The 26544-nt window shown below is 41.4% G+C and overlaps 2 protein-coding genes across 4 annotated transcripts in view; both read right to left on the reverse strand.

The window, feature by feature from the left end:
• On the reverse strand, window positions 1-26217 carry lrrc53 (leucine rich repeat containing 53). 3 transcript variants are annotated; one of them, XM_087240471.1, is made up of 7 exons: window positions 26007-26217; window positions 23416-23454; window positions 23175-23297; window positions 12153-12272; window positions 8338-9156; window positions 4211-4633; window positions 1-1438 (listed from the first exon to the last, which is right to left on the reverse strand). In XM_087240471.1, exons 3-7 carry the CDS (start codon window positions 23179-23181, stop codon window positions 291-293), a joined length of 2517 nt encoding a protein of 838 aa, XP_087096597.1. In that variant the 5' UTR covers window positions 23182-23297; window positions 23416-23454; window positions 26007-26217; the 3' UTR covers window positions 1-290. The 3 variants fall into 3 exon arrangements, with proteins under 3 accessions (XP_087096597.1, XP_087096595.1, XP_087096596.1); XM_087240469.1 differs by having other exon boundaries at window positions 23416-23575; window positions 26007-26141; XM_087240470.1 differs by having other exon boundaries at window positions 23416-23458; window positions 26007-26126.
• fam151a (family with sequence similarity 151 member A) overlaps window positions 1-26544 on the reverse strand; it is a 117987-nt gene that overhangs the window by 15466 nt on the left and 75977 nt on the right. The gene's annotated exons all lie outside the window — the stretch shown is intronic.

Raw genomic sequence — 26544 nt, forward strand, 5'->3', positions numbered from 1 at the left:
ACTGTATATACTGTCTTTGTTGATAATCTTTGGATCTATTTCAAAATAAAATAAAATAAATATAAATAATAAAACTCACATTTAATTCAGTATTTCTACAGATTGAGAAATTCCCAAAATTAAAAAGGATTTCCAAGTAAATCAGTGTTTTTAGTATATAATAAAATCTACATAATAAAACAGGACTGCACATTATAAAAGCCTGTGCTTATGCTTATCAGTAATTTATCAGACAGCTATGTAATGAAAGTGCATGTGCTTTCTTTATAAAAAAAAAAAAAAGAATAACGCTATCTGATTTTCTTATCTAGTGCCGTCTGTGGCCTGTTGGAGCTTTTTTCAGGCAGGATGAGTCTTATCTTGAAGGATCCTTCGCTTGAAGAAACGTATTCTTGTATGAGTGGCGCAGCAGAACTGGTGAGATCTGAACTGCTGGACTGATCCAGCACATCTTCTGAAGCAGATTCAACCACTGGAAGTGCAGCATTTGACATCGGCTGGGCGTCAGAGGCATCATCTGGAGGACTTATAGTAATAACTGAGGGTGTCTGAGCTTCTGAAATACTGCTGAAGACACCATCTGACGTCTGAGTTTCTCCTTCAGCAGGAGTAGAGTTCTGTTCTGTTTCTTCAGGCACAGATTTGCTTACTCTCACTTGAGCGTCTCTCTTATTTAAGGTTTCTTCATTTCCATTAGAATCCTCTTTCGATTTTTTGCACATTTTCTTTTTGCTTCGTAGTTTCTCCTTCCTCTTTTTGTCATCTGCCTTGGAATCTTCGCTTTTGGACTTGGGATGAACTCTGTTTTTCCTGAGAGGGTCTAAATTTAACTTCACTCTCAGCGTCTTCTTGGTTTGTCCTCTGGATTTGTGGGGTTTTTGTGCGCTGCTCTTCCGCTGGCTTTTCTGCAAAGATGTTTGGTTCTTGCGTCTGTCGGCTGTTCGTTCTTCAGGCATCGTGAGATCAAAAGTAACGCTCCTTTGAGAAGCTAACTTAAATCCCAGCTCACTCTCATCACATCCGTCGGCGTCTCTCTTCTCGTAACCCAAGATGTCTCTGTAGAGCATAGCGTCGTACATTTGTCCTCTGTTCTGCGAGTGGTTTGTAAAGGGGAAGTCGTGGTTGTTACTCTGAGCTTGCCTGTATTCATAGGTCTGATGGCAGTGCAGACAGCTGATAGTTTGGTAAATCGGTCGCGGAGTGGTTTCTGAGGCCTGGTGCTTTAACAGTGAGTGATTAGCTTGAGTTTCTTCATTGTAGATATGGTTTGGGGGTCTGAATGGGCCTCTCTGGAGGGCTGAGAAATGATTACTGAGGGCCAGCTGCTGTATTCTGACAGCTGAGATGTCGTCTGGACCCCCACGACGCTGGGAAGTAAAGTCCCGACTGGCCAGATGACTTTTTGAGTCTCTCTCGCCTTGTCTTTTTAGATGCATGTCTGTGAAACATTAAGATAGAATTAAATAAAATTAAGATAGACATCTGAGACGATACATAGTTATATAAATTAACTATTTAAAATAAGACAACTATTTGGATATACACTACCTGACAAAAGTCTTGTTGCCTATCCAAGTTTTAGGAACAACAAATAATAACTTGACTTCTAGTTGATCATTTGGTATCAGAAGTGGCTTATATAAAAGGCAAAGTCCTCTAGATTACACATATTTTACCAAAATAAAATATGATTATGCCTCCATTTTTCATCATTTAAGGTCTGACTTTGCTTAGATAAAAGTCTTGTCACTTAACAGAGATAATGTACAGGATAAAATATAAAGGCAAAATGGAATGGCAAAGAAAGCACTCTTGCAAGACTCCCAGAGTTCACTTTTGGATTCATCTTCAATGCCTCCATCTTACACCAGACATGCTCAATGATGTTCATGTCTGGTGACTGGGCTGGACTGAACCTTTTTTCAGGAACTTTAATGTGGAGGCTAAAGTATGAGCAGGAGCGCAATCCTGCAGAGAATTTGCCCTCTCCTGTGGTTTTTAATGTAATGGGCAGCACAAATCTTGACACCTCATGCTCTTGATGTTGCCATCCACTTTGTCGATCTCTCACACACCCCCATACTGATGAATGTAACCCCAAACCATGATTTTTTTCTTCACCAAACTCAAATTCTGTGAGAATCTTGGGTCCATGTGGGTTCCAATAGGTCTTCTGCAGTATTTGTGATGATTGGGAAGCAGTTCAACAGATTGGAAATATCTGGCATTCTGCCACTTTTCTAAATGATCAACTAGAAGTCAAGTTATTATTTGTTGCTCTTACAATGGGGATCAATGACAAGACTTTTGTCAGGCAGTGTGTTTATTTTTCTACCCAATTCCTGTTTAACGGAGAGAAAATTTTTCAACATTTCTAATCATAATAGTTTGAACAACTCATTTCTAAAAACTGATTTATTTGATCTTTGCCATGATGACAGTAAATAATATTTGACTAGATATTTTTCAAGACACTTCTATACAGCTTAATGTGACATTTAAAGGCTTAACGAGGTTAATTTGGTTTACTAGGCAGGTTAGGGTTATTAGGCAAGCTATTGTATAACAGTGGTTTGTTCTGTAGACGAAAAAATATATAGCATAAAGGGGCTAATAATTTTTTACCTTAAATGTTTTTAAAAAAAATCAAAACTGCTTTTATTCTAGCCAAAATAAATAAATAAATAAATATGAGTTGTATATTGTATAACAGTGGTTTGTTCTGTAGACGAAAAAATATATAGCATGAAGGGGCCAATAATTTTGACCTTAAAATGTAAAAAAAAAAAAAAAATTAAAACTGCTTTAATTCTAGCCAAAATAAAACATATAAGACTTTCTCTAGAAGATTAAAATATGAAATTATTAAATTAAAAAAATGTGTTGCTTTTTTAAACAATTTGGGAAATATTTAAATAATAGTAATGCTGACTTCAAGTGTATGTGTGTGTGTGTATACATATATACACACGTACACACACACACACACACACACACACACACTGTGTAAACAATAAATGGCATATAACATATATACATACTATACTAAAAAAGAATAGATGATAATGCTAAATTTGACAGTTTTTTTTACATTTAAATAACATTTTTAAAAAGTTCAATTAAAATTTATTTAATTATTTACATTTAAATGCAACTGGGGACAAAATTATAAAAAAACTAGTTTTTTTTGACACAGTCGTGTTAACTAAACAAATTAAATGATTTGAAGAATTATTAAAACCTAAAACAAACATTTTGTAGAAAAAAAAAAGACACTCTTTCAGTAAAAAATGTATTAAAAATACTAAACTATATAAACAAAAACATGGTTATTTACTTTATGTTTTTTTTTTTTACTTTTATACTGACCATCATCAATGTATGCTACCTTTTGCTTCAAAGTTTGAAAACTAAAATAATTTTTTTTTATTTTAATAAAATGTAAAGATATTAATATTATTGCATTACATATATAGTTCACCCCAAAATGTAATTCCTCTATTTACTCAACCTCAAGTGCTTCCAAACCTTTAATCTCTCTTTTTTGATAACCTCTTTATTCTGTTGATCACAAAAGAAGATACTTTGAAGAATGTTAGAAACTGGTACCCACTGACTTTTAAAATAGGAAACACAAGCACTGTGAAAGTGAATGGTAATAGGTTTCTAAAATTTTCCCAAATATCTTCTTTTGTGTTTAACAGAAGAAAGAAACTCAAACAGATTTATGACAAGTGAAGGCAGTAAATGAAGACAGAATTTTTATTTTTGGGTGAACTATCCTTTTCCATTTTTTCGGAAACACTTTATTTTGATGGTCTATTTATGTATTTATAGACTGTCTGCTTAATATCTGTTGATATGCTCTTTCAATAGCCATTAAACTGACTAGAAAAACTTTGCAAGTACATGTCAACTTACACACTCTAAGCCTCAACCCCAACCTAACAGTCTACTTAGAAGTAGTTCGCATGTAGATGCAATGTAACGTAAATTCAACAGACCATCAAAATAAAGTGACAACTTTTTCTTTTTAAAAAAAAGAATGATGTAATGCGTTTGAATATGTTCATTTTTTATAGTGGTTATTAAACCTGAAATATATATAACAGCAATTATTTTTTAACAAATATAAGGAGGCCATACTGTTTGTGAATGATTAAGGATCTGTTAAAACATTTCATAAAGAATGTTTTGGTCTCCAGTTTACCTTTGATCCTTTGTTGCAACACTGAATGTTGCTGATTGCCGTTATGTTGGCGATGAGCCAGATGCTCACTCATGTGATTTTTCTGCAGGTTTTCTGTGGTTTTCTGCAGGACAGTCTCTCTTTTGGGTTTTCCCCCTGTAAGAGCTGTAGAGCTGCACTTGTGGCAGGTGAAGTGATTCTCCAGCTCATCTGACCCATATGGTGAGTCTTCTCTGTCCCAGGGCTGATGGGATTTGTAGTTACTGTTGTACAGAGCATGGCTCATGGATAAAGTATCTTTGCCCTCACAGAAATTCCACTGGGCCATTTCTGGGCTGGATGTGATCCTTTCTGAAGCTCCGTGCTCCTCCTGCATCAGTTTGAATTTCTTACTAAGTTTGTGATATGCAATGGCGATTATTCCCAGAGTGATCCCAACACCACCTACAATAAAACATAATTGCAACATTTATTTGTGTAATGAAAAACATGTCAAAAATATGTCAAAAATCCTAACTTAATTTTGACCCTGGAAATATCGTCTTCTAAGAAACTCAAAAAATCAGTGAGAGATTAGAAGTGCATTACCAATATACATTACTACAGAAAAGCAATTTATTTCACACTCTATCATTTACTGCTTTGTCACTGTAAAAGCACTTCCTTTGACTGAATCTTTGATTTCGGGTCTTCTTTATCTGACACACCGGTCATTTTTGGGTTAAAACTTTCGATACCCAGTAACTGTCTTTGTGTTATTGCGAACATGTTCTATTTTAAAATCATTTTAAAGGTGCATTGTGAAAGTTTGACACCCAGTGGTTGAACTCGGTATTGCACTCCTGGTTTTAAATACATTTTCACTCCGTCCCTCCTCTGGCGCCTCCAAGGAAGAGCAGGTTTGCTAGATTGATAACACCAACAGGAGCCTGCCTAACTATCATGCTTAAAGGTTGATTTTAAGTCGTAATCTAACTAAAAGCAACAGCACGTGATAGAAGAAATATTTTCCATATTGAGTTTTTGTTCTGCGCAAGGTTTGAAAATTATATTTCAGAAACACATGGTTTCTGCTACATTCATTTTTCCATGGTGGGGCGCCACGCAAAAATTCATCACGCCATGGCTACATTACAACTTCTCATTCAAATCATTCAGTCATGTTTTATTTTACTATTATTATTTTTTTTTTAATAATTCTCTGTAACCGACCGTAGTAGTGCTGTGTGTCATTTTTTTAACCCTTTAAAGTTACGTGCTGACTGACTGACTGGCTGGCTGACTGACAGATGCGTGATGCTTGAGGCCAGCAAACACGACGTATAGCCGTTTCACTTTACTTCAGGACGCATTAAAACCGCTCTGTGGGTCTATTGAAGATGTTCATATATATTCCTAGCAAAATTTATAAATGTTCCTAGCAAAATATAATTGAGACATACTCGTTACATAAACGCACTAAATCTCACTTCAGCAGCGTTTATTTGAGAGCGCACAAGAAGATCTGCGCTTGAGCAGCATATGTTTTAGGGGGTGTGCAAGAAGTTTTGTGCACGAGCAGAGGAAATTGGCGCGCAAGCAAAGAGATTCGCTTGCTTGTAGGCTATTACATGAATCTGATCTCGACTTGAAATACTGCGCTCACAACATTTGTCATTGAAATAACGTCACAGGTAGTTGGTAGATCTGTGTAAAAAAGGCCTGACGGCACAGCTGGAAATTTTTTTTGAGGAAACACTTAATTGAATGTCTAGAACGTGCTAACGTGAGACGTCTGCTTTTATAGAGAACAGTCAGACGCGTTCACGTCCTCGCGGTTTAATAGAATAAAAGCCTTTGAATATTTTCCCAGACACATTTAGCTGATAGAAATTAGGCAGATAATGTTTATATGTTCATCTTAATGCCAACTGTGTAAAGAATTATCAATAAGATGCTTATGATAAGCCGTTGTTTGTTTACCTTCAAGCTTTGCGTGTTCCCGTGAAACAGCCCGTGAGCGCCAAAACACACATATCATGTACATCTCGACATGGCAACAGGGTTTTAACGCTGTGTTAGCGATCTCTGGGTATTCTGCCATTACTTTAATCCAGAACACCGGCAGAGTTGTTGTCTCGAACACTGTTTAAGGCCACCGTCATTTACGATCTCCAGCAGTTGGTCTTCTTCTTGCACGGACATGCCGGATTCAGCTGGTTTGTTGACAAATGGGTCACGTATTCATTCCCTAGCCGTTTGTGGGTCCTTTGAGGTTGGGAAGGACCCAATGATGATCGTGCACCAGCTTGGTGAGTGAGGGCGCAGGCTCAGACTCAAAAATCCCCGCTAATGTTTGAAACATGTCCAATATGCCTCAGTTTGGAATCAATTCTTGTGAGGCCCGGTACTGATTGATGGGGGTTGGGGATTGGGGTTGGGGGTTGGGGATTGACTGATTGATCCCGGGGGTTGGGGATCACTGCTTTAGAAGAGTCAAAAACTTACATACAGCAACTTTCAAATTTGTAAAACCTATTCTTGATGTGCAGCTGACCACAGAGAGTTGGAACAGATTTTTTAATCCCAGTTTCTTTGAAAATCCTGTTGTGTGGGTATGTTTCTGAGCATTGGAGACATGTAAATATGCCACACTACTACGTCACTTTGCAGTGGGCCTCAAAATCACTGGGATTTGGATTCTATTTTAATGTTAGGAAATTAGACAAAAAAAAAGACTGTGTAGTGTTTATGTCACTCCAACATGAGCGTAGACGCACTATATCAACACACAGCTCTGTCCAAAGAGCTTACAAAAGTTGCTTTTGCAACATAGGTCATACCTGTCAACCCCCCGTTTTTCCTGAGGATTCTCTTGTATTTTACAGTTCTATCCCGCTATCATCCCGTAAAGGTATTTTCCCGTTTTTCTCCCATATTTTCAGTCTTTCTCTGAAGAGCCTAGCCTCCCTATACGCAACCCATACCGCCGAACCACCAGGGGCCGCCCCTTGCTCTTAAATGGGAGTCTGTTGTGTGCTTTCACTTTGCTTTGAAATGAAAACATGAAAACACTTATAAATAAATATAGAAAATGGTGCGATTCCCTTTCCTTTTCATTACAGGTGCCGTCGCCCCTCTTATACAATCCTCTAAACAGTCATATAATGGTGCATGACTGTCAGCTGATGCGCTCCATACTGATAAATAGACGCTGTTTCCCAAATGGATTCTGTACATGCTATTTGAAGCGGAGTGAAAGTCTGGGTTTTGGGTGTGTGTTTGAACAGACATACACACATAATTAATAATAATAACATATAAATATATCGATCTTGGTGTTTTTTTTTTCAAACACAACTAATTTCGTCTTAAATTAGCATAAAAAGTTAGGAAAGCAGTCGAATGCTTTCATTAGGTTAGATGTGTGCATTTTTAAAGTGACACCTGTTATTTGATGTAAAAAAAAAATCTAAATAAATAAGAGATTCACTCGCTGCTCTTTAATCAGAATGTGTAAGTTATACAGTGAAGAAATGGCTAATGAGATTTGATAGCTTGATTCTATTTCATTATAATAGCTATTAATTTTAATAAGCTTAACTGTTCGCTAATTTATTTGCTGCTAATGCATATATTTAATTTTTCTTTTGTTAATAATAACTTTAAAACATATTACTGACCATTAAACTGTTTGTTTACAATGAAACAGCTCCAAATGAACATATTTGGGGATTTTTTTAAAGGGGGTTGAATCCCTTATTATGGTGGGCATATCCTTTATTTTCACATCCCAATGTTAACAGGTCTAGGTGCCCTTTAAGTCTGTGATTAATTGTTATAGACTGCACAAATGTTGTGATTACTCATGTTTAAATATTTAAATCTTTAGGCAGTGCTAATAACTATATTAATTGTTCATATGATTTTACCACAACACATTTTTTAAAAACTTTTTCAAAGTTATAAACAGAAACAGTACATTTTGGTATTGCTACTACACGATTTTGTTTTTAACCAATTCTCTTGAATTATTATTATTAATGAATTATTATTATTGTTTACTATTAATTTTTGACAGAAAACTTCTACAACAGTATATATATATCTTTTTATTTTAGTAAATAGTGCAGAATATTTTATTATCATTCTTTTGATTAGATACTCACCCAAAAATGAAAACACAACGGCAATCGCAACATTTCTGATGTATTGCTGAGAAGTGTTACTTCTTTTGGCCACGACCTCCACTGTGATGTTGCTGTTTGGCGGGACACAGTTAGCATCGGTCAGCTGCAGCACAGTCTGCACAGATGGATTATCAGCATTCACACATGCCATCTTCTGCCCATTGTACAACACATTCTCAGGAGCCTGAATGAAACTATTGAGGAACGAGGCCAGTTCTCTCAGCTCACACGAGCAGCTCCAGCGGTTCAGATCCAAGTTCAGTGTCGAGAGCCATGACAGGTACGAGAAGGCATCCGGAGCACTGCTGAGATTATTCCGAGATAGATCAAGCCTGCGGAGGCTAGGAAGCCTACTGAAGCTTTCGCGCCCCAAAATCATGATGAGGTTGTCCGACAAATCCAAGATTTCCAAGTTCCTCAGGTCTGCGTGAGCGAAGGTGGTGGAGTTCAAGCTTGTGAGAAGGTTTCCATCCAGCTGAAGTGTTTTTAAAGCTATGGAGCTCTGGAACCAGGAGCCATCAATGTCCTTCAGGTGGTTGTTACTGAGCTGAAGAGTCTCCAGTCTGTGGAGCCAAGAGAACGTGGAGCTGTTAAAGGCCTGGTTGGAGATGTGGTTGTGGTCCAGGGATAGTGTTGTGAGAAAAGTGAGGTTCTGAAAAGCGTTCTCCGTGATGCTGGAAATGGCATTGTTACTGAGTGCCAGAACACTCATATTGGATAAATCAGAGAAGACCATACTGCCAACAGATTCAATGAATCCATCAGTCAGCATCAAAGCTTTAGTGGAGCCTGGTGCATCTGAATGTGATGAACAGAAAAAGGTCCATATCAATAGAAACATGATTATTTAAAAACTAAAAAATATATAGGTTTTAAGTGACTCCTGCTGACAAAATGTGTCTGACCATTTTTAATGTAACATATAAATATGAATTTAAATCCTAATCATAGCATGCAATCTCTTCAACCACATGTTATCATAAATTCTGTGTTGTGGGTATTTAAAGAGCCAACTCATAGTGATTCGAATGAACAGTCTTGATAACGAGTCTCTAGCTGTTTCGGTGTTACAAAACATAGGCTACGCCAATTGTTGTATGCGCAAACCTGAGAAAATTTTTACCTGCAGCCCCGCCCACTAACACAGCACCAAATATAAACAGATCTTACCTAGATTTTATTGGAAGTGTGAGGGAAAGGAGTGCTTCAGCAATCTACACGCTAACAATGGGCGATTTATTCGTTTGGGAAGAAAGGATCAGAAAGACTACTGATGTATGAAACTTTGACAGAGCTCGGCAGGGACTTTAGTACACAGCTCATGGATTAGTTTCTTCCTCCATTTTGTAATGGACAGACAATACACCAGGGGTGTGTTCAAAATAGGGCCAGTTTATTAGGCACAAAGTCAAACAAAGGCAGGCTGCTGCATGCTGAGGATGACCTCTGGTGAATGCTAAAACCCCCTGGCTGGGGATGTGATTATTAGGCAGAGTACAGGTAAGCCCTGAGAACATATAACACTTCACGTAAGAGGTGCTACAGCAATGATCGCAAATAGAAATAATCTACAGCTGAGAATGGAGAAAAGCTCCAAAATGAAAGATAATTAATGAAATCAGACCTGGCCCATGACACATTTCATAATTGTAAGTAAATGGCTTGTCTCATTGTTAAAAAAATATAATAAAAAATGTATTAAATTGTGTTTTGTTACTTGTAACCGCGTGTAAAGTATCAGATTAACTCTTTATATTCTTAAATCGCGTCTATTCATTCATTCATTCATTCATTTTCTTGTCGGCTTAGTCCCTTTATTAATGCGGGGTATCCACAGCGGAATGAACCGCCAACTTATCCAACAAGTTTTTACGCAGCGGATGCCCTTCCAGCCGCAACTCATCTCTGGGAATCATCCACACACACATTCACAAACACACACTCATACACTACGGACAATTTAGCCTACCCAATTCACCTGTACCGCATGTCTTTGTACTGTGGGAGAAACTGGAGCACCCGGAGGAAACCCATGCGAAGGCAGGGAGAACATGCAAACTCCACACAGAAACGCAGCGACCTTCTTGCTGTGAGGCGACAGCACTACCTACTGCGCCACTACCTCGCCCCAAAGCGCGTCTAATGCCACATTAAAAACACGACGCTTGCTTTGTTTACGGATTTAAATGCGTTTGAGAGCTCGCATTTCACTGCCGTTTGTCGTTGCTTTGGCCACCGTCAGCTGATCCTACACACGTGCAGTGGTCAAGGTTCAGAATAGTTCAACTTTTGCTGCTGTGTGGATTAATACTGAATGTGTGTGAATGTAGTTAAGAATAGAGCAATATGCTGGTGTTTAACTCCACTGCTTTCGGTGGTAAGGTGTCTGAATAACACCGTCGAGTAAGTTTACTATGAAGCGTGTTTTGAGCGTCCGCTGCGATCGGATCCTATACCAATGTTGGCAACCCGGGAGCTTGACAAACCGCGGTGAACGCTGCAGACCAATCGCAACAGGCTATCCTCGGTCCAAACAGCGCAGATTAGCTTCGCGCTAAGGAGGGGTTTGGGAACAAATTAATCGCTAAACAATTCATATGGGAGTCGCTGGGATAATTATTTAAAATAAATTTTTATTATAAGACCATGAAAGTGTTTTTTGATATTGCATGCGTATCAGTATGTTGTTTAAGACCCATATAACCGAAATATGACCTTTTTTAATGTATAATAGGGGCACTTTAAATAAGGGAACTACTACTACTAAGAGAGCTTTGTGTATAAAAGTTATAGTTTGAAAGTATCTTGGCACTTTAACTGTATGTGACGAGATTAGATGCAATAACCATCAAAAATTGCCATCTAAAAAAGTAAAAAATGTGCATTTTTCTCAGTCTCGCATGTTTATGTTCAGTTATTTCACATTAAAGGAAATGAAAACAACCTGTTCTTTGCCATAAAAGTGAAATGACTGCAGTGAAACCTATACACAGGAGCATGAGAAATGATGCTAATATTTAGAGCTTTTGCATCTAAACTCTTAATGTATTGTTACATATATCCTCCCCCTTGCAGAATGTGATGGCAACAGTCAATGTATTGTTCATTCAAGAGAATTATGACAAATACTGATTAATCCATTGACTCTGTCACTCAAATTATTATTAATGGTTTTTTGCTCACACAACAGGCTCTAAAATAGCATTGCACTAATTTGACCTTCTCTAAATGAACAAACACACAGCAGAATATTCAAAATACACTGTCCATCCCAAAAAAATACAAAACAAATACCCACATGGACTTACTAAGCAAATAGGTAATATTTACTGCATGGATGATTATTGTGTTTCAGCGAGTAACACATTATTTAAAGATAATGCAAAGAGTAGCTTCTCAGAGTGGTTCAGTTAACATGAGACATTTTTTACACATGGATTGGCCACCAGAGAGTCCAGACCTTAACCCTATTGAGAGTCATTAGAATGTGCTAGAGAAAATTTTGCACAGCAGTCTGATCATGTCAAAAAAATAATGCAACTCTGGACTGGAATAAATGTTGTGACATTGCAGAAGCAATGAGGTTAATGCATGCCATAATTAAAGCTAAAGATATTCCAATTAAATAAGTAAAAGTATTAAATTGTATGACTCTTTTTTTTTTGTCTTCAATCTTCTTTTATATTCCACAAAGGAAATGAGGTCAGGTTTTAAATAACTCAAGGATGAGTGACCTATGAGGAAGCTTTGTAAATAATCTAAGTGTTAAATCTATTGGATAATAATTTACTTACCAATGATGCTCCTAAGTTTCTGACAGATGGTGACATCCTCAGAGCACACCAAACATGAAGAGGGACAGAGTAAAGCCAGGTCAACTTGACTGATTGTCACCATCAGCAGAAAGCAGACACCTGACAGGAAACATTCATGTTATGTGTCAATCGGGCATACCCTGATCTTATTTGAATAGAGAATATTTAAAATAAGATACAGAGAACCTAAGGGGTCAATGTAATTAAAAAGCAATCTGAGCTGGATTTCAGAGCTACTTGTTTGCATAGTTTTTTTTCCAATCTAATACTGTTATACTGGGAATTAGACTGGCCACTTTTTTTTTTAGGTTTTATTTTTAATTTTTATTTTTACTGGGTTCTGCCTTGAAGGTTTAGTTCAAAGAAAATATTATTAATTACTCACCTTCATGTTGTTTTAATCACCTGAGACCTTTGTTCATCATTGGAACAAAACTAAGATATTTTAGATCTGAGATCTTTCTCAGCTTTCTCCAGAAAAGAAACCAAGGATATTGTTAAAACATTCCAGGGGACTTCAGTGGTTCCACTGTAATCATATTGTAACGGGGAAAGTGACACTGACAACAGGGTGTGGATCCAAATGCAGGTTTAATGGCGAGGTCAGGTAAGCAGTGGTCAATACAGGGGCAAACAGATGTATAAGGGCAATCCAGAGTCGTAGTAAAAATAACAGGCAGATGGTCACAAGGCAGGCAGCAAACAGGATTAAGCAAATAAATGAGGTGAGGATCAAAAACATGGCAAAACAAGACAAAAAAAAAGGAAAATGCGTTGTAGTGTCACTAAAACAGCAGACAAGACTCAGCAATGAGTGTCTCAAAGTGAGCCATATATATGTGTGTTTAATCAGTACTTGAGCTGCATCAGCTGTGTTTGCAATTAGTCAGGATCAGGAAATGATTGTGCGTGTATTGCATGACTGGGATCTGTAGGCCACAACATGGCGGGTTGTATTTTGTGTGAAAGTGAATGTATACCAGCAAACTCTAGTGGTTAAATCGCTGGTGATTATGACACATTTGAAGTTCCAAGCATACTTTTGTGTACTTTTTTGCCACATAAAAGTGTTTTTGGAGCTTTGTGTAATTAGTTGAATGAGTGAAGTCACATGAAATATGTTGACAATATTTTTGGTTCATTTGGACTTTGAATGAATTAACCAAAACAATGTTTGGGGTCAACTAATCCTTTAATATTTCCTGAGTAACATTCCCAGAGATTTCCTCTCCATATTGGCATGAGAACATCACACAGTTTGTCACCTTGGAATTATAAGGATCTATCTGCGTTCTGAATGATTTTGAGATATTGAGCTTTAAAGTTTTTACATTCCATAGCAAACAATATGTAACATTTGTTTTTTTAAAATAAAAAGTCTTAAAATGTAAACAACTTATAAAAAAACATCCCATAATGTAAATAAGTTGTCATTTAATAAGAACATATCAATAACTCAATTTTGACAAAAATGTCAGATAGAACCTTATAACTCTAAGGTGACGAGTTGCTGCAGATTTGGGGGATGTACATCTCTCATGCCAGCACATCAGATGATAATGAACGCAGATCTGGTCCTAACCAGTTGGAAATGATTTGTTATTTGTAAAATGGTACATTATCCACCACAACATGGATTCTACTCATGAAGGGATGGACATGGTAAGCAACTCCACTTAGGTAGGCTGTAGTGTTTAAATGATGTTCAGATGGTACTAAAGAAGAGTGAAAAGAGAGCATGAAAATCCCCACAACATTACACCATCAGTCAAAACCATTGACACAGAAAAGTATGGATTCTAGCTCTTATGCTGTACAGGCTAAATTTTCATCCATCTGAATGTCAATCAAGATTTACTGGACCCTTTTTCAGTCCTTTGTTGTACAGGTGAGCCCATATAAACAGTAGCCCCAGTTTTTCTGTTTTCAGCTGACACCCACAGGATATTTAGTCTTTTCCTGAGCATTCTCTGTAAACCCAAGTGAGGGTTGTGCATGAAAATCCCAGTAAATCAGCAGTTTCTGAAAACCTGGGACCAGCCTGTCTGGCACTGACAAACACACTGCATTTAAAAGAACTTAAATCACATTCTTCCTCTTTATGATGCTCAGACTAAACTTATCTCGACCACTGCATTGCTAAATGCATTCAGTTGTCATGCCATGCGATTGGCCAATCTGCCAAGGTGTAAAAATCACTTAAAATTGTGACTCAAGCAAAAGTTGAAATACTGAATGAAAAGTTTACTCACTTAAAAGTAGAAGTATCTGGTCAGGAACATACAGAACTCGATTAAAAGTAAAAAGCACCACATTATAATTGTACTTGAGTATTCAAAAAGTAATGCCTATACTGATATGCAAACATGCTACTCAAAGATTTAAAACCTCTGATTTTATTTAAGCAGAAGTTAAATTTCAAAATTGTGAAAGACTAGCTTAGCTCTTTTGGGGTTACAAAGCAAAAAAAAAAAAAAAAGCAATTTTTTTTTTCTTGTAGGAGACAAAGTTTAAATTTAAAGGTTCAGGACACCCCGGAGAACTTTTTTTTATATTAACAGATGTGTGTGTGTTGAGCATCAGTTAAGACAATGTTAGCACCTGTCAGCTTTAATTGTGGGGAAAACTGGAAAATTTTGAGCTTTTATCAGCTAATTTCAGCTTCCGGGTTTAAAATGATTTTTGGGGCGGGATCAAAATCGGCGACATAGCGCAGAACTGCAAGTGCAATGATGACGCGTCGGTTGCTCATTATTATTCATAGCGGAGTTTTCTTATCCTATGAGAAGAGCCGGCTGCTTAATTATTTATGAGACCTGCCAGACCTGCCAGTGTCAAGCCCGAGCTGAGAGACACGGAAACCCCGGCACAGTATTTAGCCATTCATGAAGGCTCATATGCGTTTGTTTCCATAATCCACGGGGTTTGTTGCATGTTTTCCCCCGCGATCTAGTCAGGGCCGATCATACAGCAAAGCTGTGTGCGTGCTGCTAGCATTTTTGTCGGGAGAGCAGCACGAGAATTAGAGAATGGCGGCCGCGGACGCTGTCTTTTATCAGGAGTTCGTTCACATTCAGACACATCGCTGTGCTGCTGTGTTTGCCTAAATCCTCCAGATTACCAGCAGGGCTAATGGTTAAAATAGATGGTTCAGGAGACCTGCTGCACTGAGCCTGCTGGATACGGGGATTGAGGGAGAAGTCCTCATTTATAGTGTTTACATGAACACACATCTTTATAATGATATAAATTGTGGTTGTCTGTATATAAAATTACGAATAACAAATGTAGCAGGGCATTAAATCACTGTTCATTTCTTTGCATTTTAACTTTGTAAACTATAAACTCATGCGTCTCCTCTTTGTGTCTCATTTTGTGAGCTAACTGACAACAGCAGTTATTCGCTCCCCTTCTCCCCTGCTGGCCACGCCCACTCCTGCCCGATGCTCGCGGAGCTCCACGCCCATTAATCATGCATCTTTTGAAAAAATTCTGAAGTAGACTTTAACCGAAAGAGGGGGGTGTCATGGCCCTTTAATAATGTATGAATTCATACTAATACTACTAAAAGAAAGGCAGGCAGTGACTTTGGAGTTTGGGATTTTGTGCACGAAGTGAATATTTTCTTACTACAATACTGAATTCTCACTAGAAAAAAGCAAAAAAACATAAAAAGTAAAAGTAAAAAACACACATGTAAACACAAATTGACACCCAAGTGGTGTTTATAATTGCCATACTTATTTTTTAACTCAACTGTCAGGAATGAAATGCACAGGATTGTAGGATAGCCAAGGCATTGAAGGAAATGCCTTCAAATGCTGCCTTTGTAATTCAATCAGAAGGTGCCTTCTGAACCGAGACATAAAGTCAAAATTTTGTATCTTGATGCCTTTCCGTCTTGGATTGCTGCTTTCAAAGGAAGCATTTCTCTGAGGACCAGGTCAACATGTTATGCATTGTGGTAATTGATGCAACATAACATTGTTTCTAAAGAACGTTCGAGGTTACTAAAGTAACCCTTCGTTCCCCGAGGAGGGGAACGGAAGCACTATAAGTGGATTTGATTTGTAAAATCCACGCATTGGGGAGGTTCGGTTCAGAAGCTACTCGTCTGAAAGAGTATTGAACGGGCCAATTAAGAATGAATTGGCAGCGCAAGCCTGCGCAGGTGAGCGGCATAAGCAATCAACTGAGTATATAAGCTCACCTGGCGCCAGCAGACGCTATCCTTTTTAAGCTGAAGAGACTTTCAACAGCTAAGGGACAGTCATTATGGCGACGGAGTATAGTGCTTCCGTTCCCCTCCTCGGGGAACGAAGGGTTACTTTAGTAACCTCGAACGTTCCCCTTCGGGGGGAACTTCAGCACTATAAGTGGATTTGATTTGTAAAATCCACGCATTGGGAGCCCATTGAAAGCGCCATAATGACTGCACCTTACCAACACCCCCGATGAGGAGATAGTCAAGCAAGCGTGACGCACCCGCATCATGGGGGGCGCGGTCCTCCAACGTGTCCCTGGCCCTAATTTATCCTACTTCAACAGAAGTTTTACGGATTTAGATATATTTTTTGGGAAGTCGTGAGCATCTAGATAATTCTAGGAAATACGACAGTACGTTGGGAAGCGTGCAATCCCGATAGGGAGGACGCTGCGGAGGCCATCCGTTACCCGAGGGGGGATAGATGGCAGAATTTACATATGGACTAGCCCTAAAAAGGGGGAGTACGCATAGCAAAAGAGTGGTTAGCGGGGAGGGAAGACACGGGTCCGCCCAGGGGGGGGACTTAACCGTGGCGGAATAAGCATATGGGATCGCCTAGTGGGGATCACGCATAGCAGGCACCTTTACCCAAAACGCGGGCTGACCAGCGGGCAGACCTACAACGTAGTGGGCCAGCAAGTGACTCCTCCGCTGAGTCAGTGCTGGGGGCCACGGAGGAATCTGCAGGGCTCACCTGACGGGGAACTTTACTGACAGATAAAAAGGCGCACGTATCTCCGTGTTAGGGAAAATGGCGCAGCAAGCGTGTTTCAACACCCTACCGAATTGTTTCCTCAATCACCAAGGGTTACCTAATACCCTTGAGGAAACCGGCTCCACTCGCAGATTGTAAAACCTTGCAAATGTGTTGGGTGTCACCCAGCCCGCAGCTCTACAGAAGTCTGTTAGAGGGGCGCCGCGTGCGCGCGCTCGAGAGGATGCGAAACTCCGAGTGGAGTGCGCACGCGCTCTCGGGGGACGCGGCTCATCTCGGCTCTGATAGTGAAAGAAAGGCATCCACAATCTAGTGGGAACTTATTTCGGTACGGCACTTCCCTGCTGCCGACCGTTATAACAGATGAAGAGCTGCTCAGATGATCTAAACTCTGAGTGCGGTCCGGATAATGCGCAAAACGCGAACTGGACAATAAAGAAGGGCTGGGTCTGCCTCCTCCGAGGGCAGCGCTTGCAGGCTCACTACCTCGTATTAAAACGGAGTGGTAGGAACCTTGGGCACATATCGCGGGCGGGGTCTCATACGTGAGAGAAGCCAGCCCAATTACAGGCACGAGTCACTGACCGAAAAATGCCTCCGGGTCCCCGACCCTCTAATCGATATCAACGCGACCAGCAGAGCTGTCTTCAGGGACAGAAAATACTGAGTCGAGGATCGAAGGGATCTGACGCGGCTTGTGTAGCGAGGGCGAGATCCTAAGAGGGCATGAGAGGGGGCGGGGTGGATTAATTCGCTTAACGCCCCTGAGGAACCGGATGATGAGGTTATGCGTTCCCACGGTGCTGCCAGCCACCGCGTTATGAGAGCGGAGATGGCAGCCACGTAACCTTGAGTGTGGAGGGCGACAGCCTGCTCTCCAGCTTCTCTCGGCGTAAAGAAAGCACAACGCTGATCTGGCAAATTACGGGGGTCTTCTCAGCGAGAGACACACCATTCAGTGAATAGACTCCACGTCAGGGCATAGGCGCGCTCGGGGAGGGGGCTCTAGCCCGAGTGACGGTATTAGCCACCGCAATCGGAGGTTACCTAAGTCTTCCTCGCGTCTACAATCTCTTCAAAGATCGGCGAGGGTGCCAGGTGGTGCCCTGTCCCTGAGAGAGTAGGTGCTCTCTCGAAGGGACTGCCAGGGGAGGGCTATCGCGAGGGAGAGCTCTGACATCCAGGTCCGGTTGAGCCAGAGGGGCGCAACCAGCAACCTGTTCCTCGTCCTCTTCCTGACCTTGCACAGTAACTGCGCGAGCAGGCTCACTGGGGGAAACGCGTATTTGCGCGTGCACCGAGGCCAGCTGTAAGCCAGTGCATCCGTGCCGAGAGCACTCGGTCAGGGAAAGAACAACTAGCAATGAGCGATCTCGGGGGAAGCAACAGATCGATCTGGGCTTCCCCGAATCGCGCCCATATCAGCTGAACAGACTCGGGGTGGAGTCTCCATTCTCCAGGACGCAAGGCTGCCGTGAGAGCGCATCGGCTGCACGGTTGAGCTTGCCTTAATATGAATGGTGTGCAGCGATTTCAGCCGCGGATGACTCCAGAGGAGCAGACGGCGGGCGAGCTGAGACATGCGGCGAGAGCGCATACCCCCTATACGGCTGATATACGCCACCGCCGCCGTACTGTCCGTCCTGACCAGCACGTGTTGCCGCTCCAGCACCGGAAAAAAACGGTGGAGAGCGAGGAACACTGCCAACAGCTCCAGGCGATATGCCAATGCAACTGGGTACCTTTCCACAGGTCCGCAGCCGCATGCCCGCAACGCACAGCCCCCCAGCCCGTGTTGGAAGTGTCTGCTGAAACGACAACAAGACTGGACGCCTGTTCTAGAGACACCCAGGTCTGTAGGAACGAGGGGTCGCTCCAAGGGCTGAGGGCGCGGCGACACAGCGCAGTAACAGAGACTCGGTGTGCGCGCGCGTGCCATGCGCGTCTGGGGACTCGATCGTGAAGCCAGTGCTGAAGTGGTCTCATATAGAATAATCCGAGCGGCATGAAGCGGCTGCGGATGCCATATGCCCCAGGAGCCTCTGAAATAGTTTCAGTGGGACCACTATTTTACTGTCGAGCTCTCTCAGACAGTACAGCATCAGCTGAGCGCGCTCTCCGGAGAGGCGCGCTGCCATGGTGACCGAGTCCAGCTCCAGCCCGAGAGAAGAGATCCTCTGCACGGGGGCGAGTTTGCTCTTTTCTCGGTTGACCTGAAACCCCCACGGGTGGAAGTGCCAGAGCACTTTGTCTCTGTGCATAATCAACTGCTCTGAGAGAGGGCAAAAATCAGCCAGTCGTAAAGAAATTGAGTATGCAGATGCCCGCGAGCCGAAGGGGCGCTGAGGCACCCTCCGCGGGCTTGGTGAGGACCCGCGGAGACAGAGAGAGCCCGAAGGGGAGGGCTTTGTATTGCCAAGCTCGACCTTCAAACGCAAACCGCAGAAACTGTCGGTGGCGAGGAAGAGTGGAGACATGGAAATACGCGTCCATCAGGTCTAATGCTGCAGACCAACCCAGAGGACGAACGCACCGGAGGATGCGCTTCTGCGTGAGCATTCTGAACGGCAGCTTGTGCAGGCAGCGGTTCAAAACGCGCAGATCTAGGATTGGCCGTGACCCACCGCTCTTTTGGGCACGATGAAGCGTGGGCTGTAAAACCCACTCTCCATCTCGGCTGGAGGGAGCGGCTCGATTGCATCCTTCGCCAGGAGGACAGCAATCTCCTCTCGCAAGACAGGGGCGGACAGGGGGCTGACCCTGGTGAATACACACCCGTGACTTGGGGGGCCGTTTCGCGAACTGAATCGCATAGCCGAGTCTGATTGTGCGTATGAGCCACCGCGAAGAGCTGGCCCGCGCTAACCAGGCAGGCAGAGCTCTCGCTAATGGACTCATCGCTACAATCGCTGACGTACCAGCAGTGGGGCAGCGCGGAGTGGGTGTGCTGATCCGGGAAGCTCGCGGGTCCCACGGAAAAGCTGGAGGTGAGATATTTGCTCTCACTCCAAACCCGAGCTCCGGAGGGGAGGCTCGAGGGGTGGGAGAAAGGAGACCGTCCTCCCAGCGCTCGTGAGCCACTGGCGAAACGCACCGAATCTGCAAGCTAGAAAGCATAGCGTCCCAGACTGGCAGATTTCGGGCTGTCACATCTGGGGAAGTGAAAAGTGCCCTTTCATAATGTTTTCATGGCAGTAAAAAGTGCCGTTGGAAATGGGGCCCCGCCCTCCAGCGGGGAAAGAGCAAGTTCCCTCTTCTCCAGATGGCCTGTCCCAGGGGCGCTTCGCGGTCCGTTGCCGGACTTAGCGGCGTTCTGGGCAGGGGGGCTGCCTGCTTCCGAGGTGCCCGACGCGCTCGCTTCGCCTGAGGCGTGTGCGGGGGCGGAGCAGCTCTCGTAGGCGGGCGCCTTCGGCGAGGAGCAGGTATGAATGGCACGGCGGGCGGAGCGGGCTACGGACCGCCGATAAGACATCACCCACCAACTGCTCTCTCACCGCCTTGAATTCCTGGGTGAATTCACAGACAGTGTCGCCGAACCTGGCTGGGGATATGGGGAAGTCAAGAAAGCGGACTTTGTCGACTTTGCGCATATCAGCCAGGGGTGGCGCTCCTGGACCACTAATGTGGACATCGTCCTTCCCAACGCACACGCAGCGGACTCAGTAGTCCGAAGAGCTAAGTCGGCGGCGGTGCGAAGCTCGTAAGCCTGGGTTGGACCCACCCTCGTGCAGCTCGGCCAGCGCCTGCGCTTGGTAGCGCTAGTAGGTGGCTATCGCATGCAAGGCTGAAGCAGCCTGGCCCGCAGCTATGTAAGCTCTAGCTCCGAGGGAGGTAGATAACTTACAGGCTTTGGATGGGAGACGAGGCGGATCCCGCCAAGAAGAGGCGCCGCGCGGATTTACCGCCATCGCGCACTCAACCTGAGGAATCGCCACATACCCCCTGGCTGTTTCACCGTCAAGAGTGGTTAGGGTGGAGGAACACGCAGCACGAGCAGAAAAAAAGTGCTTTACAAGACCGCGTGAGCCTACTGTGCACCTCCGGGAAGAAGGGAACGCCCCTCTAGTCGGTCCGGCCGCGGAGCTGGGGGATAAACCATCTCCAACCCACGGCCGAAGCAGCCCGGGAAAGCACGGCTAACATGTCCGTTTCAGGATCCGTAGTGACAGCGCTCACCAGCCCGAAGGGGGCGAGCGGGTCTGGATCATCATCGGACAATGAAAGCCCACCCTCCGATGCCGCGGTGGACATCTGGTCTCCGGTGTCATCGGGCGTAAGGGCTACCATCTGTTAGACGGATCGCTTCCCCCGCCCGAAGCTTGGATGGAGCGCTTAGAGGAGCGGGAGGTCCGCGGGCCCGTGGGCGACGGATTATCTCTCGCTGAAACCCTCAGATCTGCCCGAGTGCCCGCTGCAGAGCAGGGGACAACTGGGGTGGTTCACCCTTTTGCAAAGGCTAACCGCGATCTTGCGCAACAGTCATGGCATCGCAATGACGACATGAACTGCCCGCGAGCAGCGCATTAACATGCTGGACCCCCAGACATGCAACGCAGTGCCCGCGCCCATCATCCGAGGACAGGAAACCACCGCATCCAGAAACGCACAGTCGGAGCGCCGTCCTGATAAGGACGTGCTGCACGACTGTGTTGCTCTTTCTGTGAAGTTTGCAACTTTATACGCACCGCTCTGGAGGACCGGACCCAAAGAACGCCAGGCAAGGGAGAAACCCAGCTCGACCGTCTGCCACTGCGTGTACACACTCTGGACCGGGAGAATGCTCTCGTTCGCTCAGAATCGCTGGTCACAGCAGGAGGAACCCTCATCGACTCGATCAGAAAGTCTCTGAAGCGAAAAGGATAGCGTCTGCTGGCGCCAGGTGAGCTTATATACTCAGTTGATTGCTTATGCCGCTCACCTGCGCAGGCTTGCGCTGCCAATTCATTCTTAATTGGCCCGTTCAATACTCTTTCAGACGAGTAGCTTCTGAACCGAACCTCCCCAATGCGTGGATTTTACAAATCAAATCCACTTATAGTGCTGAAGTTCCCCCCGAAGGGGAACCAATGAACACGTTTGAACAATTTCATTGAATCTCAATGAATCTCATTGGCAGAATAAATAACATTTAAATTAAACTTAAATAAAATAAAATTAAATTAGTGCAAATGACTTAGCTTGAAAGGAAAAATAGAATAAAGTGATCTTCAAAAATGAGTAATTTTCACTGTAAATAAAACTGCAAGAAATGAAAAGAAACCTTCATTTACCTTAAAAATGTAATTAGTAAAAAATATATATTTTAATTGTATTGTTTAAAGTAAATTACAAACACCCCAAAATGATTCACCAAAATCACATTAATTTAGGCTTCCGTCACTTGTTCCAAACCCAAACTCTTTTGTTGACCACAAAGGAAGATATTTTGAAAAAACCTGTAACCAGTGGTGTAAAGTAACAAATTCCAAATACTTAAATGACTGTAATTGAGTAGACTCAGAGATCTCAGAAACTGTCATTTACTAAGTAGTTTTAAAATTGTGTACCCCCCTCAAACCTTTCACAGCATAATACTCAATACTCACTACTCTTGAGTACTTTTAAAATGGCTACTTTTTACTCATACTTGCGTTATATTTAAAACAGATACTTTTACTCGCACTACATTTTTGGGCAAGTAATGGTACTTTTACTTGAGTAGTATTGCATAAGTACTTCAGTACTCTTTCCACCACTGCCTGCAACCATAGACTTCCATAGTATTTATTTTCTCTACTATGGATGGAGGGAGTATATTTTCATTTTTGAGTGAACTACTTTTAGCAAAGTAATTAAGTAGAATTACTCAAGTACTTTATATGTCTTCTCATCAGTCATTTGTGTTAAAGATCAATATCTAAGTGTCAAGTGAGCATAGCTTTCCCGTTCCAATTCATACGTTTACAATTGAATGCAAAGACAAAAATACTGAAGATCTCATATCAGTAATAATCAGCTCTGGAACACAATAATCACATACTTATCATGATTTTCCATTGAAGGCCGATAGTGAAAAACTTCCGAAATGCTGTCTGCGCTCCATAGCTTTTCTAAGGCCAACGGTTATGCCCAAATCACCCAAAACAAAGCGAAATGCAGGACCCTGTTAACAAAAGAACAACAGAGTTCAGTCAAGATCTACATTCAGTCAACATTCCAACTAAGAAGTACTCAGAACAAGCTGTGGAGTAGTTTTTTTTCTTGTGTTTTGGTAACTGCACCTGATGCTGTTCTCTTCTGACCTCTGTTGCCTGGAAACTCTGACTGGCAGACAGACGAGGAAGGTTATAAAACATGCATGATCTTCCACCTATTTTCTTCTGTGGAGGTGATCCTGCTTTCTATAACGTGTGATAACAACTGCTGCATACAAGACTGCAACTGTGATAAAGGATTGTGGTAATAATAGTTTCACATCTCAGGACGCTAACTCTTCCTTGAGGAAACATTTTGCTTCATTTACATTATTATACTTTATACAATATACAGCAATATTGGACAGAACATTTTGACATAAAACATACAGCATGGTTTAGTTATTATAAAAAGTAAATGCATAATGAAATCAATGTATTTTCAATATATTTTAACAAGAATACCGAAAGGATATTTTACCCAAAAAGATGATATGATGCTGTCCCAACACAAATCAATTAATTTTAATTTAAATAGATTGGACATAAAACAAATAAGTGTCACAAAAATCTCAAGAATTTTGTTGTTTCAGATCATTATAAATAGTTTGAACAAGCAGCAAAAAAAAAAAAAAAAAAGTTCATTTTCAGTGAGTCCATTTAGCAGAAGCTTTTGTCGAACTACAATTGAAGAGGCACTCCTTTTCAACAACAAGAGGCAATACACACAAGAGGTTCTAATTATACGAAGGAACTGTTACTGCTTAGAGAATTAAGTGCTAGAGGAGAAGGTAGTGTTTTTGTTTTATAGAAAGAAGAGGGTTTCTACGGGTGGTTTGTCAAGGCCACTCATCTATGTAAAACACACTTCATATATGCATTTTTTAGAGATATAGAGCGAGTGTAAGAAAGTGTCTGGTGCAAATTTGGTGCAAGTACTAGTTGAAACTAGTTGTTTTCTACAGGTGGTTTGTTAAGCCCACTCACCAGTGTGAGGCCTGCTCAGAACTGCATAACCCAATGTATTTACCCTTTCTGGGTTTTTTGGCGAAGCAGTGGCGCAGTAGTGCTGTCACCTCACAGCAAGAAGGTCGCTGGTTCGAGCCTCAGCTCAGTTGGCGTTTCTGTGTGGAGTTTGCATGTTCTCCCTGCGTTCGAATGGGTTTCCTCCTGGTGCTCCGGTTTCCCAAAGACATGCTCTACAGTCCAAAGACATGTGCTACAGGTGAATTGGGTAGGCTAAATTGTCTGTAGTGTATGAGTGTGTGTGTGAATGTGTGAGTGGATGTTTCCCAGAGATTGGTTGCCGCTGGAAGGTCATCTGCTGCGTAAAAACTTGCTGGATAAGTTGGCGGTTCATTCCGCTGTGGCGACCCCAGATTAATAAAGGGACTAAGCCGACAAGAAAATGAATGAATGAATGAGTTGTATTTTTTATTTTTTTTTTCTTAAATGTCGGAAATGTAACAACGGACATCCATTTGAAAAGAAGAAAAAGAAAAAAAAATCAATGCATTTTCCAAAATTCTTCAAAGTATCTTCTTTTGTGTTGAACAAGTATGGGACAACTGATGAGTAAATGAAGACAGAATTTTCACTTTTTGGGGAGAACTATCCCTTTAAATAAATTAATAAAAAATTTTTATTAAAAAAGTAAAAATTGATTAAAAATGATTTTTTTTTTTTTTTAAATATTTCCCAAATGATGTTTAGCAGAGCAAGGATATTTTTAGTCTGGTATTATTTTTTCTTCTGGAGAAAGTCTTATTTGTTTTATTTAGGCTAAAATAAAAGCAGTTTTTAGGGACCATTTTAGGGACAAAATGATTAGCCCCTTTAAGCTATATATTTTTTCAACAGTCTACAGAACAAACCATCATTTTACAATGACTTGCCTAATTACCCTAACCTGCCTTGTTAACCTAATTAACTTAGTCAAGCCTTTAAATGTCACTTTAAGCTGTATAGAAGTGTCTTAAAAAATATCTAATAAATAATTATTTACTGTCATCAGGGCAAAGATAAAATAAATCAGTTATTAGAGATAAATTATTCGAACTATTATGTTTAGAAATGGGGTGAAAAAAATCTTCTCGCTGTTAAACAGAAATTAGGGAAAAAATAAACAGGGGGGCTAATAATTCTGACTTCAACTGTACACACACACACACACACACACACACACACACACACACACACACACACACACACACACACACACACACACACACACACACACACACACACACACACACACACACACACACACACACACACACACACACACACACACACACACATATATATATATATATATATATACATATATATATACATATATATATACATATATACATACATATATACATATATATATATATTTTTTTTTCTTGATATGCATATGCAAAAAAAAAAACAAAAAAAAACTGTCTAAACAGTTAAATTCTAATGCAATTTGAAATAACAGCTATGCATGATATTTTTATGTATTTTCTATTTTTATATATTTCTTATTTACATTTGCATCCGTACTGAATAATCTCACATAAATATTTACTGGTGAATTGTACGAGTCATTTAAACATATCTTAATTTCTTGATCAGTTTTATTGCTAAATTACAATTAAACAAACTATTCTGTAATCACAGAAACAGTACACACACATAATTCTGCTTACCACATTTGAAAGAGCAAAATCCTCCAAACTCCTTCATATGAAGTTTCAAAACATTCTTTAGTCTCTCCCTATTTCCTGTGTCCTACAGTCCTGCTGCTCTCAGAGTTACGCGTGTGCGGCAAATGGAGCATGCGTATATCCAGCGTGTTACCTGATCTCAGAAATATGGCACAGTATCCAGCACTGATGCCTGACTGCCAAGAACACACACAAGTTCATCTTACACTCCTCCATCTGTCAGAGGCTGGCCCTAAACTCAGTCAATCAGCAGTCAAACGATTATTCCATTGGTTTATCATCTACTAATGTTTAAATTAGTATGAAATTAATTAACACAAAACCATGTATGAGCGTTTACTTAATATTTACTATATTAGGAAAAGTATATTTCATAATTATCTGTTAGTTACATATCATATACACAACACATTTGTTGAACTCAGGTTATAATTTGTGTTGGTCTAAATGATTCGATTCATATATTGTATGTGGTTCTTAACTGATTAAAACTGATTGTAGGGCTGCACAATACTGGGAA

Source organism: Danio rerio, chromosome 2, assembly GCF_052040795.2.
Source record: "Danio rerio strain M-AB ecotype USA chromosome 2, GRCz13ab, whole genome shotgun sequence".
Classification (NCBI taxonomy): Eukaryota; Metazoa; Chordata; class Actinopteri; order Cypriniformes; family Danionidae; genus Danio; species Danio rerio.